Genomic DNA, 16,291 nt, shown 5'->3' with positions numbered 1-16,291 from the left:
AATCGACGGAGCCGCTCTAGCTGTTTCTTGTCGGTGGTACTTTTCTTGCCGCCCGGTGCAAAGATGGCGGTGGCGCGGCTTCAGCCCTGAGCGTTCTCTGCAAAAGCACGACTGCCCAGCTTCGCGGCCTGCGGCTTTGCCCGAACCAGAGATGGCGGCCATGAGTCTCCTCCTGCAAACGGCGGCCCGGGCCGGGCTCCGGCAGCCGCTGACCTTGTCCGCGGTGCTCGGGCGGAAAGCCCTGCTAGGCCCGAGTGCCAGTCGCTCCGGAGTGATCGGTAGGGACGGGCTGGGTTGGGGCAGGAGATGCCCGGAGATTTCCAGGCCAATTGACCTTGGAAGCGGACAGAGCTGGGAAGGATGTCGAGATGCCCCTGAAGGTGGAAGGGAAATGTCCTCCCTCCTGCAGGAGCTTCACCTGTTGAGTTTCTGCCTGGGGTGCAATGGGATTGAAAACGGGGGAGCAGTATTAACCACAATCTGAGAAACGAAAGTGAGAGCTTGAACCAAATGTTGGGTTTTTTTCTAGCCCAACATTGATTTATTTAAATAGATTTCCATCCGCCTTTCCTTCAGGAGCGCCTACTTTTTCCCTCACAACAGCCTTGTGAGGTAGGTTGGGCTGAGCTCCTGAGTCCTCGTAAAAAAAAAAAGTCTGTGGCAAAATGCATTTTCTTTCCAAGGTGTGCTTAACAGAATAGAATAGAATTCTGTAGAATAGAATAGAATAGAATAGAATAGAATAGAAGAATAGAATAGAATGGGAGGGGAGGAGAGGAGGGGAGGGGAGGGGAGGGGAGGGGAGGAGAGGAGAGGAGAGGAGAGGAGGAGAGAAGAGAAGAGAAGAGAAGAGAAGAGAACAACAGAAGTCAAGTCAAGTCAAGTCAAGTCTTTATTGACCAAGTGTGATTGGACACACAAGGAATTTGTCTTTGGTGTATATGCTCTCAGTGTACATAAAGAGAATAAAATATATTCATCAAGAATAAAAAGATACAACAGTGATAGTCAAGGTTACTAATAAGCTATCAAATCGTACTAGGAAACAAAAACAATACAAATTCAAAGATACAAGCAACATAGTTATAGCCATTAGTGGGGAGAGGTAGATATTAGCAAGGAAGAGAAGAATAATAGTAATGCAGATGTAGTAAATAGTTTGACAGTGTTGAGGGACTTATTTGTTTAGCAGAGTGATAGCATTTGGGAAAAAAACCGTCCTTATTTCTAGTTGGTCTGGTGTGCAGTTCCCTATAGAGTTGTTTTGAGTATAGGGGTTGAAACAATTGATGTCCAGGATGCGAGGGATCTTTAGATATTTTCACAGCCCTCTTTTTGACTCATGCAGCGTACAGATCTTCAATGGAAGGCAGGTTGGCAGCAATTGTTTTTTTCTGCAGTTCTGATTATCCTCTGAAGCCTGTGTCTGTCTTGTTGGGTTGCAGAACCAAATCAGACAGTTGTAGAGGTGCAGATGACAGACTCAATAATTCCTCTGTAGAACTGAATAATGATCAACTTATTATAAGGGGCTGATGTTCCTGGCACTGTTTCTTTTTTAAATGCATATTCTGAGTAAAGAAAACTGACATTCAAAGTGGCCAAAGAAAGACCGATCTAAATGCCAGCAAAAAATACAGGTAGTCCTCGATTTACAATAGTTCATTTAGTGACTGTTTAAAGTTACAATGCCACTGAGAAAAGTGACATGACAGTTTTTCACCCTTACGACTTGCAGTATCCACATAGTCACGTGATTAAAAAAATGAATGCTTAGCGACTGACTCATATTTATGATGGTTGCAGTGTCCCAGGGTCATGTGATCTCTTTTTGGGACTTTCTGACAAGCAAAGTCAATGGGGAAGCCAGATCCATTTAACAACCATGTTACTAACTTAACAACTGCAGTGCTTCACTTAACAAGTGTGGCACAAATAGTTGTAAAATGGGGCAGAATTCACTTAACAAATGTCTTCACTCATCAGCAAAAATTTTGGGTTCAGTTTGGACATAGGTTGAGGACTACCTGCATAGTGTAAGCTTTATAACCTTGCTATTACCTAATGGTTTTCTGTTGGCATCCCAGATCTATTAACCCTAATATGATCATTCAAACCAAGGATCTTTATTTGTGAAACACATTATTGTGTTGTCAAACTAATCTTACAAGAATTCCTCAGTTGTGTGGAACAGAATGGGGTAGGTTCCCCCGTTATTTTTCCTATTGCAGGACAGCTGTGTGTGAACAGCATCCTGAAAAATAAGGCCAACAATTGCAGAGTTTTTTTGCATTCTGAAAAGAGATCAGAAGTAACTGTTGACTTGTACTAAGATGCCAATTTAATTTTTCAGTTTCACTGCGCTATTCCAGCGAAGGAAAAAAGATGTTTTTCATCAGAGCAACACGGTTTTATGATCATCGGTTTGTGAGATTAATGGTAAGTTTAGGAACTGGGCCTGGAAAAAGTTTGTGCGGAAGGGGGGTTGGGGGAAGTAATTTTAGGCTGCGTGAAAAGAAATATAGTTTTCAAATCACAGGAATAATTAGTTTCACTTTATTCCACTTTTCTCCAATACTATCTAATACCGGGCATCACTCTTTAAGAAGGATTTGAAAAACTGGCTGAGATGCTGAGTGGATTGATAGAGGGGGAGTAAAAATTAAGTGTTGTAGAAAAGGGTGATGGAGTTGGTAATGTTTTTCTAAGAAGGCTGAGGTAACAGTAACAATGGAACAGACTTGAAATGGACCCTGGAGGTCTTCTAGTCCGACCCCTGTGCTCGAGCAGGAGACTCTATACCAGCGATGGCAAACCTTTTTTGGCTCGCGTGCCATAAGTGGGGGAGCGCAGGGAGGGTCGTGCGGGGTGTGCCGCACCCATAATGCAATGCGTGACCCCCCCAGTGCGCATGTGCACACTACAGGCGTGACCCCCCATTTTTTGCATCCTTTTTTTGACCTCCCCAGGCTCCAGAGGCTTTATGGGAGCCTATGGAGGGCAACCCCCCCCCCTGCCCCCCGAAGGCCCTCCGGAACCTTCAGGAGACTTCCCTCAAGCCTCCGGAGGGCAAAAAAAGACCCTCTGAGCAAACCGGAAGTGATCTCTTCTGTTATTTCTTGTCCTGCCCTCAGGAGCTTTGGAGGAAAGGTTGACTCCCTCTTTTCTATGGCAGCTCCTCAAATATTGGAAAACCGCTGTTACGTCACCCCTAGTCCTTCTCTTTGTTAGACTAGAAATACCCAGTTCCTTCAGCCACATTCATCATAGGTTTCCAGCCATCTTTGTGGCTGTTCTCTGCCCTTTCTAGACTAGAGTCTCAGCATCTTTAGAAAGAGTTTATGTTATAGGCCCGTGACGACGAACTTATGGCACGCATGCTCGAAGTGGCGCACGTAGCCATGTCGCCTGGCACATGCAGCAGTGCCCTTTCCGCTTCCGACTTTCCGGCACGCATGCGCGCATAATGTTCAGCTGGTTTCTGTGCGTGTGGCACTGCTGGAAACTGGAAGAACTGGTTTTTCATTTTCTGGCAGTAGCATGCGGTAACCGGAAGACTAGCTGACTGTTGCACATGTGAGCGCCGGAAACCACAATTTCTTTTTCTGGCGCACGCTTGCCCCCTTGGCAGCTCTTCTTCCAGGTTGCGTCGAGATGCGCACAAGCGCACGGTCCCTTTTCAGAACTCTGTGCTAAAAAGGTTTGCCATCATTGTTATAGGCTGTTATGTTAGCTTTCTTTAGATACCTGAAATGATGTCACACAAATGTAAGTTCTCTCTCCACCCCCTACGCCCCCGTTCTACACTACAGGATACCGGAAATCATGCAAACCTAAAGCAAATTCCAACTGCATGTTAAGAAAGCCTCTTACATAGAGTAGTTTGATAGTGGATATAATTACTCTGAGAAGTAATAAACTCTCCTTACTGGAGGTATTAAAGAGCAGACTTTTATCAGGGATACTTTAATTTAGATTCCTTTCTTGCTGTGGGACCATAAATAAAAACGAATTTGGATTCCTGTACTGGACCATGCTTTCTAAATGCTCCTAAACTTTATTGCATTTAATCTTTCAGTGATCCTGAAAATACTGGGAATTTTCTGCATATATGTCAGGGTGGAAGAAAAGTACACTAATAATAATTCAGCTTGTAAATAAAGAGTTGAAAAATGTGTGGACTTGCTTTGTACTGACTTTGCTGTCTCTTCTCCCCCCCCCCCGTCTTTTTTTTTTATAAAAAAAACAGAATTGGTATGTTTTGTTAACTGGAATCCCAGTGCTTCTTGTTATAGCCTATGCTAATATCTTTATCGGTAAGTACATCTGCACTTTAGAATCTTCTGTTCTGGTTTGTACTGCTGAATATTGCAGATAATTGTATCATTTCTGAATGACTGCTGTTTCAGTGATATTGAATTAATTTTGTTTTCCCTGTACAAGAGAAGAACCATCAGCTAAATGTTTATGAAGATACTTAATCATCCCCATCATGGTTGTTACAAAGATACTTTTCCCAAAAGGCAACCGGACTTTCTTGGGTTTTTTTTTTTCCTTTGAAAACATTTCGTCTCTCATCCTCTCAATCTTCTTCAGTTCTAACTGACTGGTGGAGAATGTAAGGATTTATAGTGAAATATTTCCAAAGGAATGGGGTGGGGGGGGGGCGACGACAAGAAAGTCCGGGTTCCTTTTGGAAAAAGCATCTTCGGGAAGAACCATCCTTCTTCTCCATTATGTGCCCTCCAGATATTTGGACTTCAAATCAATTCCTTTGGAATTTTAGAAATTTCCGTCTAATTAATTACCAGCTTGATGATGGCTGGGCTACATAATTTTTTTTAAAAGCCTCGAAAGAAGTTTCTTGATGGTTTTCTGCTTTTTCTTGGCTTATGAAATTGATAATGGACTACATCACGTTGCATCTTCATGGCTCTCTCTATTACAGGGGTGTCCAAACTTGGCAACTTTAAGACTTGTGGACTTCAACTTCCAGAATTCCCCAGCCAGCAGAGCTGGCTGGGGAATTCTGGGAGTTGAAGTCCACAAGTCTTAAAGTTGCCAAGTTTGGACACCCCTGCTCTGTTACAAGGAGATTTGGCTTAAGAGCCAAAGCTCCTAGCTTTCTGGATGTATGTTCAAAGGGTTCTTTTTATTCATTTGCTTCTTTTTGATGCAGTAGCCTAAAGTTGCTTTCTTCATTATGTTCCTATTGTGATATACCCTAATTGTGAAATTCCCATTTCCTTTGGATAATGTTGTCATTCTTCTGTTTCCAGCCCCAAATTCAGACATACTGGTCATCCACAAATGTATTAAATTGGTACTGCTCTCTTGGTATTTCCCTGCATCATAGCTTTGTGGTTTTAAACTTGTTAAATGGTTTTTTAAAACAAAAAAATTAAGACAAACAAAAACAAAACAACACATACAAAAAACTTTCCTCAATTTCGTCAAGCGTGTCGTTTGGTTACAGGTTTTTGTGCATCAGTTTTTACAATTAGAAATAAAATCCCTGGTTATCCATCGAGCATGATTAAATACATCTCTATTATTGAGCATCCTGTGTTCAGGTTACCATTACTAATCCTTCGTTTCAAACAAACCTTATTTCCTTAGATCCTTAATTATCTATTAAGCAACAATACATTTTATAAAATTATAAGATCATCTATCTCTATCCATTGGCCTTACAAAAAATAAAAATAGTAATACTAAAACATAATCAAGTCCAGTAATAATTTTCCATTGTTAATCCAAATAGTCATTGGCTCGTTAAATGATTTTATATTGTGTTGCAATCAATCTTTTAAAAAATTTATTAGAAATGCTTTTAATTGTTCCCCTCTTTGGAATCATTTAAAAAAAATGGATTAAAATGATAACACAAAGATGATGATTGACATATGCAAAATGAGAATCAAAACATCCAAAAAGTATTGCATAATCCCTGCTGCGTAAAAGTACAATACATGTTATATTTTTTGTTTTATTTTTAAATAGCTGTGGAAGCTATTTATTCATCACTAGCTGATAACCTGATGCTGCCCGGGTATTTATTTATCCAACCCTCCTTCCATTAACGCCGCCGCAATTTCTAATGTTGGATTTTCCCCCTTACCAAAGGGAGCCTCCTTGTGGAGTACTGTAAAGCTGTTACCATGGCAACTCCACAGCACTACAGGAAAAGCCATTTTTTGGCAGTACAGTAGAAGCCATTATTAGGCACAACAGGCTGTATCTTAACAGAACCCCCCCCCCCCTCCGAGGGGTATTAGGGGGTGTCTTACCCCCACAGTATTTGTTTTCAGAGAGTAAGTAATATGTGAACCAAGTTTGGTTGAAATTGTTCCAGAGTTATGCTGGAACACAGACACATAGCCATTTTTATAGATATAGATTGAATTTGGTGAATAAATATGTATTCAATAGGATTACAAATGTAGAGATTATCCTCCTGTTAGGCCGACAATAAATTGTGACTGGCCACATTTGTTGACTTTGTGTTCTTCCATCAGTATGTTTTTATATGTCTGTTGCACTGAAGCACAATGATCTTGTCTCTGCCTAGGTCAAGCTGAATTGGCTGAGATCCCAGAAGGTTATATTCCAGAACATTGGGAGTATTATAAAGTAAGTACCAAATGTGAAGAAAAAAAACCTGTGAATTTTGTAAGTCAGCCTTAGGAGAATAAAGCTCTTGAAAGTTAGATTAATTGGCTTCACATTTTTATTCTCCAATTTCTTGTATTGATTATGAAGAAATGTGATAATTAATTATGTGTATGCACGATATTGTGAAGAATCGCATTCACAACTGAATTGAGTTTCTAGAGAATCGGTTTTCATTTAAACCCAGAACCTAGCAACACCTTTGCATGGTGACATAGGACATATGAGAAATATCAGAGGAAAATTTGGAAGCTGACATTGGGGTGATTCTGAAAAGCAGCTTAGTTAACGGAAGGCTGATTGCCGCCTTTTGTTTTTCAAAATTCTGGGACCTTGGTCCAACCACTTGATGCCTGTAGTTTCCTTCTGCAAGCAAAATACAATAGAGTTGATCACAATTCTTTTGTAATGCCTGCTTTGGTTTTCCTTCCAGCATCCTGTAAGTCGTTGGATTTCACGCTACTTCTACAGTCCACCTGAAAAGGAATATGAAAAGGAAATGGCTAGATTACATATTGAAATGGAGAAAAAGAAGTTAAGGTAGGAGAAACTAGAAGCGTACCTGTAGTTGTTGTTTGTTTCTTAAGAGAAATGCTGAACAATTGTTTCAGGTGTGAGGTAGGAGCTGAGTGCTGTTTTGTTTATGGAGTTACCACTTAACTTGTTTAATGCATTTTCATCCCACCTTCCCTCTGGAAGCTCAAGATAAAACATAGGGAGAGGATTGAATGTTAACTGATAAAGGGAACAAAATATGTCATCATGTATGATATCATATTTTGCTTTTTCTATCATGCAGATATTCCTTCCTTCCTTCCTTCCTTCCTTCCTTCCTTCCTTCCTTCCTTCCTTCCTTCCTTCCTTCCTTCCTTCTTTCCTTAAGAATATCAATATCATCATCCTAGTAAGGCCACAGGTGGACGATGAACAGCCCCTCCCAGAGGAAATAAAAGAGGAGTGAAAGGGGAGTGGAGTTTGCAGGAGGCAATTAGTTTGCTTAATTGGTTCGTGACTCTCCGAGACTCCTTGCTAAGTTTTACAGATATCGGCCTGGCAGCTGTCCAAGCCAGATAAGGTCTGTGACTGTAAATTCTCTCTTGAACGACTTCGCTGGATGTGAATGAGCAGAATTCACAGTAAATCAATAAAAGGGATTTTTGACGGGACAAGGAGTTTGCTTCATGCTTTTGGGAAGCCTAGGTCAGAACCATTCCCTTACCCCAAGAGAGAATATTTTATCTAATCTTCACTTCCTTAGATGCATGTCTGACATTGCCTTTCAGAAAAAAAATAATATGCTTTCTGAAAAGATAGGCTGAGTAACCAACTCATTAAAGCAACCACATCTCTATTCAGACTGGAGAGGAAGCTGTCTGAAAGCCAGCAAGACGATAGAGTTTATCCCTTCCTGATAGATATGGAGCAGGAGGAAATCTTAAGCCTACAATTTAGTCTTAGATTTTTCATCAATGGCCAGGCTTCTTGTGGAATTCTGGGAGTGGACGTCTATTTGATTGGAGGTCAACCAAGTTGGGGGCAAGATGCTTAGTAAAAGAAGCACAGGTATCAGTAGCATATAGTTTTCCATCTCTGCTTGTCAAATTAAACACAGACCATTTTCTGCGCTACTGAAATATAACCACGTGGCTAATATTAGAAAATATTGCTTCACGGTTTCTTTTTTATCTCTTTCCTCTCCTTTCCTTCAACAGGAAATTGGAAGCAGAGGCAAGTCATCTAATGTACGAAAGGGGGGATGGACCGTGGCATCAAGAGGACGCCCCAGGCACATCTCTGGTTGATTATGCTCCTAAAGCCAACCCTGATTTCTGAGACTTTCAGCTGGAATCTCAGGCAGGCATCCCTACAGAGCAGTTAAAATATGTAATGTATACCTAACTTAAATCACATTGTGTGCTGCCCAGGGTAGACACAGAATTGGGCGGCCTTACATGTGTAATTAAATAAATAAATGTTCTTGTAGTAACTGAAAGACTTTTTTTTTTTCATTTGCGGTATCTTTTTTATGTGCGTGCTCCAGAATAAACCCCATTCGGTTTAATATAGTTCCCTACAAGCTTAGGATTTGATTTACATTCTACCTTTCATTCCAGAGCACAAAGAGGCCTAGCTAGTGAGGTAGGTTGGGCCAAGAGAATAACTGGCCCAGATCAACCAGTTGAATGACTTTGAGCCGGTCTCTTTCACTCAGCCAACCCACCTCGCAGGATTGTTGTTGTGGGAAAAACAGGAGAAGGAAGGGGTGGTGGTTATGTTTGCCTTGAGTTATTTGTAAAGATAATAAAGGCCAGATAAAAATCACACGAACAAACCAGTATCTTCCATTGCCAGGGTGAGATTTGAATCTGAGTCTCCGAAGTGGGGCGTGGGAGGAGTTACATCTGGGTATTAACACAGCCCTTTTGCCTGGAGACTGAGGTAAATCTTGAGGCCACACCTCTGCTCCTCCTCACTTCCCCAGATTAACCTCAGTCTTCGGCCCAGAAGGAGTGCTTTCCTGACTCTCCCTTCACTTCGAAAACCTTACCTTTCAGCAACTCAGCTATTTCTATTGGATCACCCCTCTTCACGCGTGCTTCGCCAACTGCTAGCTTCTCAAGCGGTGCTTGCTGTGCTAGTGGAAAGCCTCTGAGCGGCTGGACGGTCGCGGGCGGGGGGGCTTTATCCTAGCCGCAAGCTCCGAGGAGATTCAGTCGACGGAGGATCGCAGGAAGCTGAGAACCGGCAGAAGACAGCCTTCCAGAGCTTCCTGAAGGATCGGAACGGCAGATTCGGACCGCATGTTTGGCAGTCGCCATCTTGGACCACGGCCATTTTGAAGAAGCACATGACTGGAGCGCGTGGTTGGCGTGCCTGGTTACAGATGCCGCGGGCGCCCAGAAGCCACTGCCGGATCCAGGAGGAAGTTACTTGGGCCGGTACTCCGCTGGTAATCCTGGGAGGGCCCAGCTGTTGGTGGTGGGCTGGTGTTTGGGCCGCGGATCGGCGGCAGGCTCGGGAGGTGCACCGAGCTTTAAAGGTGCAGGATGCGCAGTCGAGCCGAGGCCGGCACAACAGGAGGAGGTGGTGAACGTGAACGTGAGTACTAGCATGGTTGAGGCCACGAGGAGCGGGAGGAGCGGTAGGCCCTAGATCCTCAGGGGACTCGGAGCCAGGGGAGGGGACCTCCAGAGGGGTTCCCCCAGTCACCAGAGGGAGGTCTTCCTCCAAGAAGAGCACCTCCAAGTCTGCTAGGAAGGAGACCCCCAGCAAGGAGGTGCAGATCACCAGGGCCTCCAAGAGGAGGACTTCCGGTTTGTAGGGCTGGTTTTTTGCGCTCCGGAGGCTTCAGGGAAGCTCACAAAGCCTCCGGAGGGCCTACGGGGGGGGGGGGGCGGCGGCGGGGGAGGCTCTTTTCACCCTCCCCAGGCTCCTATAAAGCCTCGCGTGCCATAGGTTCACCATCACTGTTCTAGAGTCTCCACATCTTTTCTACATCGTGGCAACCAAAACTGAATGCAAGTGTGGCCTTACCAAGGCATTATAATGTGGTATCAGGTTTTTTCCGCCTCAGTAAATCTGACTAAAAGATAAGTTACACACAAACACAGGTAGTCCTTGACTATATTACTGTTTGCCAGCAACTATTCAAACTTTTACAACTCACTTCAAAAAAGTTAATTACAATCCAGCCTCAAAGTTGTGACTGCACATCCTCTGGGTAATGTGACTGGCCAGGAGGGCCTTTGTACAACTACAGTTGTAACTACGCCCTTTCCTGGACACCAACAATCTCTTCTCACAGTCACTCATGCCCTAGCTACCTCGTCTTGACTATTGCAGTGTGCTCCACATGGGGCTGCCCTTGGAAAACATCCGGAAGCTGCAATGGTTCAAAAAGCAGTCGCCCGCATGGTTTGTGGATCTGAGCCACCTCTCCTGCGGGAGCTGCAGTGGTCATGCGTCCGAATGTAAATCATGTGAACACGGGGATGCTGCAATGGTCGTAAGTGTGAAAAATGGCCATAAGTCACTTTTTTCAGTGCTGTTGTAACTTTGGACGGTCACTAAACAAACTCTTGTAAGTCGATGACTTGACTTGGCTCAGCTACTGCATGACTCCTGGCAAGTGGCAGGTAACTTCCTCTTCCGCCCTGGTTAGCCCTTTGTGTGAATGCGATCACGCTCAACGTTTCACACAATCCATTTGTTCTCCTCCCTCTTTTGAAGGACCAGCCCTGGAATTTCCCTTTGCCCCCAAATACCCCCACCTGCAAACTCCTCTTCAGACTCTTGGGGTGGGGAAGAGGGGAGGGAGAGAGGGAGGGAGGGAAAGAGGGAGGAAGAGAGAGGGAGGGAGAGAAAGGGAGGGAGGGCGAGAAAGAGGGAAGGAGGAGAGAGGGAGGGAGAGAGAGGGAGAGAAAAAGGGAGGAAGAGAGGGAAGGAGGAAGGGAGGAGAGGGAGGGAGAAAGAGGGAGAGGGAGGAAAAGACGGAGGGAGGGAGAGAGGGAAGGAGGGAGAAGGAAAGGAGAGGGAGGGAGAGAGGAGAGGAGGGAAAGGGAGAGAGAAGGAGAGCTGGAGGGAGGGGAGGGATAAAGAGAGGGAGAGAGGGAAAGGGAGAGAAGGAGAACCGGAGGGAGGGAGAGAAAGGGAGAGGGAGAGAAAAAGGGAGGAAGAGAGGGAGGAGAGAGAGAGGGAGGGAGAAAGAGGGAGAGGGAGAAGGAGGAAAAGACGGAGGGAGGGAGAGAGGGAAGGAGGGAGAGGGAAAGAGAAGGAGAGGGAGGGAGAGAGAGAGGGAGAGAAAAAGGGAGGAAGAGAGGGAAGGAGGAAGGGAGGAGAGGGAGGGAGAAAGAGGGAGAGGGAGGAAAGAGGGGAGCGAGAGAGAAGGAGGGAGGGAGAGAAAGTAAGAAAGAGAGAGAGCCAGAGAGCCCCTGAGCAGGTGCAGAGTGCTGTTCCTCTGGGAGGGCGGCGACCGGACCCCCAAGCCACCCCCGAGGTGCGTTCCCCGACCGCGGCCCCTCACCGGCTGGGCTTCCCCGGGGCCGGCGGGCGGGGGCCGCTTTCGGAGAAGCAGCTGCGCCGCCGCTGCTCTGCCTTCCATTGGATTAAAAATAGCGTCTCTCCGCCCCTCCGGGCGGGCGGGCCGGCCTCGGCTGCGCGCTTCTGCCCCTGTCCGCGTCTCTCTGCCCGGGCTCGGCCGACCGTCTGTTCGCGCCCTGGCCAGCCAGCGCAGCTCTCGGGGAAGATGGAGCGGGCCGCCTTGTTCGCGCAGGGGAGGGAGGCGCCGGTGGCGGCGGGGGACGTGGGCGAGCTCTTGGTCCCCTACATGCCCACCATCCGGGTGCCCAAGACCGGCGATCGCGTCTACAAGACCGAGTGTGCCTTCTCCTACGACTCGCCCGTAAGTAGCGGCGCCCGCCCGCCCGGATTCCTTCCCCGCTCTCCGCGGGCTGGGGGATCCCGGCTCTGCGCGCTCCCAGCTTCTCCCGGGACCCTCCATCCCACGCGTCCCTTCTCCCCCCCCCCAACCACTGCCTGCCCGGCTTGGTTTCCCGCGGGGTCGCCCTGGCCCCGTTGCGCGGCGAGGCTTTGACCCCCTTCCCCCCTCCCCACCTGTCCTTTCCGTCTCGGACTACATCTCCCCTCGTCCCCAGCGGAATTCCATGATCCCTGGGTCGATCGGTCTGAATGGGAAAGGCTGGGCGGACCTGTAGTTATTCCCCCCTCCCCAACTTCTACCTCACCCCAATTTTCTGGGACTCCCCTAGAAGTGAAGTTTTCTGGAGAAGGTGACTTGCGCGTCTTCTATCTACTTCGTTTTGATGCCCAGCTTGGGGGCAGCGCCTAGCCGATGTAGGAAAAGGCGAAAGGGAGTTGGATTTGGTCATGGGGAGGGCTTGGATGGGAGGCCACCAGGAAATGTCCAGGTTGAGAAAGGACAGATTGGGAAGGTTAAAAAAAAAGCGTGAAAGAAAGGGTGAACAATCAACCCATGGAACAGAAGTTGCCTTCGGAGGTTGTGAGAGCTTCATCACAACTTTCAAGAAGAGATTGGATGGCCATTTGTGAAAAATGGTGTAGGGCAAGGGTCAGCAATCCGCCCGCTCTGGAGCCACATGTGGCTCTTTCATCCCTCTGCTGCGGCTCCCTCTGGTTCAAAATATGTGTCACAACCGCCAATGCGCGACACCTGCCGGCATATGTTTTATTGAGCTTTTTGACCCCTGGTAGGTTTTGTGGCTCCGGGTCTTTTCTGTGGGAAACAATCCAAATGGCTCTTTGAGTGTTTAAGGTTGCTGACCCCTGGTGTAGGGTCTCCTGCTTGGGCGGGGCAGGGTGTGTGTGAGGTTGGACTAGATGACCTACAAGGTCCCTTCCAACTCTGTTAATCTCACCTAAAAGTAATGGCAAACCAATTCCATTCCAAATGGATATATCTTTGGAGTTGCAAGTCCACTTGGACTTGATGCAAATATTTTGCCAGGAGACCCAAAAAGTTGGACTTTGGAGCTGGTTACAAGCCTCTGAATAGATTCCTTCCTCCATATGCAGCTCATCCCATTTTATTGGCAATATAGCCCAATTCTGCTGTTTAAGCCAGGGGTGTCCAAACTTGGGAATTCTGGGAGTTGAAGTCCACAAGTCTTAAAGTTCCCAAGTTTGGACACCCCTGGTTTAAGCCATCAGCTGCCCTCCCTGTCTTTCCTTATTGGTTCTTGGGTTGCCAGCCAGATCTGAAAAAAATCACTTTCCTCCCCCTTAGCTTGTGTGTTCCTCACAATGCTATGTATTGAACCAGATATGTTAGAGGTATTTGTTAAAGTAGCTGCCTTTACTCAGTACCTTAATTTTAATATTGATCTTGGTGAGAACCAAATTAGAACCTTGCTAACCAACTAATTTGGTTAGCTGATGATTCAGCACGTGGTGCAAACTCAGGGTTAACAAAGTGACAAAGTTAAGTGAGCTGTATGAAACACCCGGTCAGTTTTTCAGCCTCTTAAATTACCATATTATCAGCCCTTCTACTTCTTCTCTGGCTAATAATGATTGTTTCGTCTCTGCTTTCTTGATATCTTTCCAAGCTGCTAAGCTAGTTCCTTGTGGTCTCTTTTGATTTATCAACATCAGTTTTTTTAATCCTGGTAATTTTTGATTATGTTGTCATAGACTTGCCTGGATGCTGCTTTCTAACTTACAACAGGTAGTTCTAATTTTAACAATTGGTCACTTAATGACGATTCAGAGTTATGACAGAGTTCCCCAGAGCTACATACGGCCCTGCTTAACAATGCTAGTGTTTACTGAGCAGCCACTGCAACAAATGTAAAAAAAAGAAAAAAATCAGGTCTGGTCATGTGGTGCCTCAACTTATGACCACAATATCTTACAACCATAATTCTAGGCTCAATTATAGTCGTAAGCTGAGGACTATATGCACTTGAAATTCAGTGGGTTGCTATCCAATATTTTGCAAGGATGGGGGCAGGAATGACTGGTTGAGCTACAGATGCATTTTTGCCTGCATTTCGTACCATCTGGAGTGGGAATTTGAACTCATGGGGTTGCAAACGTATCTCCTATGATCTTGGTTCCAGATTGACCGTCTGTTACTGCCCTGCTTTTGAGATCTGTGCTATAGATTCACTCTTTCCTCTTGTGAACCTACCTTATCATTTTATCTAGAGGGAAATTTGTTTTGATTTTCCCTAAACCTGAACAAAACATCGAGTTTAATTATAAATGGAGTTTCGATATTTATTAGTTTTGAGTACTGAGAATCAACTGTGAGGCAAGAACAAAGAAAAAAAAAGTGCTTGATTACAATTCCTTATTTCCACTCCGGGGGCAGAAATAAAGTGGTATTTAATTTTATTTTTTTGTAGCTATTTGTGACTTCTAACTGCTTCTCTTCGAAGTGGAAAAGTAAGCTTTTCTTTGCAGTATTAATTTAACCAGGTTCTCTTGAGTAACATAGTTTTCTGAGCTTATGCAGTATGAAATGTGTTTGGCTGGCTCAGTGTTTCTCAACTTGGGCAAGTTTTAGTTGTGTGAACTTCAACTCCTAGATTTTAAACTCCTAAAACCTGTGAAGAACAGTTGCAGGAACTGGGTATGTCTAATTTAATGAAAAGAAGGACTAGGGGAGACATGATAGCAGTGTTCTGATATCTCAGGGGTTGCCACAAAGAAGAGGGAGTCAAGCTATTCTCCAAGGCATTTGAGGGTAGAACAAGAAGCAATGGGTGGAAACTAATCAAGGAAAGAAGCAACTTAGAACTGAGGAGAAATTTCCTGACAGTTAGAACAATTAATCAGTGGAACAACTTGCCTTTGTGAATGCCCCAACACAAGTTTTAAAGAAGATGTTGGATAAGCATTTGTCTGAATTGGTATAGAGTTTCCTGCCTAAGCAGGGGGTTGGACGAGAAGACCTCCAAGGTCCCTTCCAACTCTGTCTATTCTATTCTATTCTATTCTATTCTATTCTATTCTATTCTATTCTATTCTATTCTATTCTATTCTATTCTATTCTATTCTATTCTATTCTATTCTATTCTATTCTGATTCCTAGCCAGTCTTGAGGTGAAGTTCATACATCTTAAAGTTGAACCAGCAAATAGTTCCACCTGTAGGCTGTTCAATGTGATAATTAAACTTGCAACTACTTGCTAGCTAGGAGGAAGAAAAACAGAGTAATTACACTCGCAGCCCCTTATATTTAGGAGCTAGTGAATGTAACAGGGGAGATATATTTTATTTTAGGAGAAGCTGATGCACGAAAGAGTGACTCTTCTAGATTTAGCAGATTGAAGTCAAAAGTAGCCAGAGAGCTTGGAAAGAAAGGCACACATTCTCCTTCTGATGTTAGCTTGAGCCCTTTTAACTTTTCCAGCTGTCGCTCAGCACTGCAAAGTCAATACAGCCCCTTTCCTTTCCCCCCCCCCCCTCATTGTCTGTCCCAAGTATGATATTCTCATTTGAGCAACGGTCAGCTTCAGCTGAACAGAAGGGTGGGGGCTTGGCTGTCTGGTTTCTCCCCTTATTATTTGGGAGTAATGAATTCAGATTTTTGTTTTCTTTTTCATTCTCGAGGGCTGACCTTCTGGCTGGCCGCCTGTGACTCAGCAGAGAGCATGCTTTGTAGCGTTGTAGTTTTATGTCGATTGAAGTGATTTGCAAGCCTAATTCCAATTCATAAACATACAGATCTGTGCCTAAGACCATCTGTCCTCGCTACCATGTTTAATGGTATGCGCTCGCTTGGCTGACATGCACACGTTTGTACATAAATTGTAATATACTTTCCTGTTTGAACAGTTGCTGAGTTGGTTACCAATAGGGTTTTGAGTCCAAATATCTTAGTTTTGATCTAGAAAGTCCTGTATGTCTTCATCCTTGGGCAGGGGTCAGCAAACGTAAATACTCAAAGAGCCACAAAGGTCCTAACCGGAAGCCCCCGGTTCAATTCTGGAGCCGACCAGAAGTCTGGTTCCCCCCACCTTAGAGTCTCCTCCTAGTGCGGCGTCCTTTTTCTCCTACCTGTCCTAACCAAAAGCCCCATCAATTGTGGAGCTGACCAGAAAACACACCCCTGGCCATAGAGTCTCCTTTTGGC

General features: G+C 45.1%; 2 protein-coding genes across 6 annotated transcripts in view; both read left to right on the top strand.

The window, feature by feature from the left end:
• The first annotated feature begins 6 nt into the window (after positions 1-6).
• Positions 7-8,665, top strand: NDUFB5 (NADH:ubiquinone oxidoreductase subunit B5). The gene is made up of 6 exons (XM_081955110.1): positions 7-278; positions 2,354-2,439; positions 4,250-4,316; positions 6,572-6,633; positions 7,106-7,212; positions 8,385-8,665. Exons 1-6 carry the CDS (start codon positions 152-154, stop codon positions 8,503-8,505), a joined length of 570 nt encoding a protein of 189 aa, XP_081811236.1. The 5' UTR covers positions 7-151; the 3' UTR covers positions 8,506-8,665.
• Positions 8,666-11,791: 3,126 nt separating this feature from the next.
• Positions 11,792-16,291, top strand: part of USP13 (ubiquitin specific peptidase 13) — a 120,449-nt gene continuing 115,949 nt past the window's right edge. For 2 of the 5 annotated variants that reach the window (XM_081954217.1, XM_081954216.1), the window contains exon 1: positions 14,678-14,785. Coding sequence is in view for 3 of the 5 variants with exons in the window: in XM_081954213.1 (XP_081810339.1) it covers positions 11,918-12,073 (156 nt within the window). In the remaining 2 variants the exon portion in view is untranslated. Of the gene's footprint in view, positions 12,074-14,677; positions 14,786-16,291 lie in introns of those variants that run through there. The other 3 variants (XM_081954213.1, XM_081954214.1, XM_081954215.1) reach the window with 3 other exon arrangements.

This window comes from Natrix helvetica, assembly GCF_964273705.1.
Source record: "Natrix helvetica genome assembly, chromosome: 5".
Classification (NCBI taxonomy): domain Eukaryota; kingdom Metazoa; phylum Chordata; class Lepidosauria; order Squamata; family Natricidae; genus Natrix; species Natrix helvetica.
The sequence above is the reverse complement of the archived record's forward strand: the minus strand, read 5'-3'. Positions and strand labels throughout refer to the sequence as shown.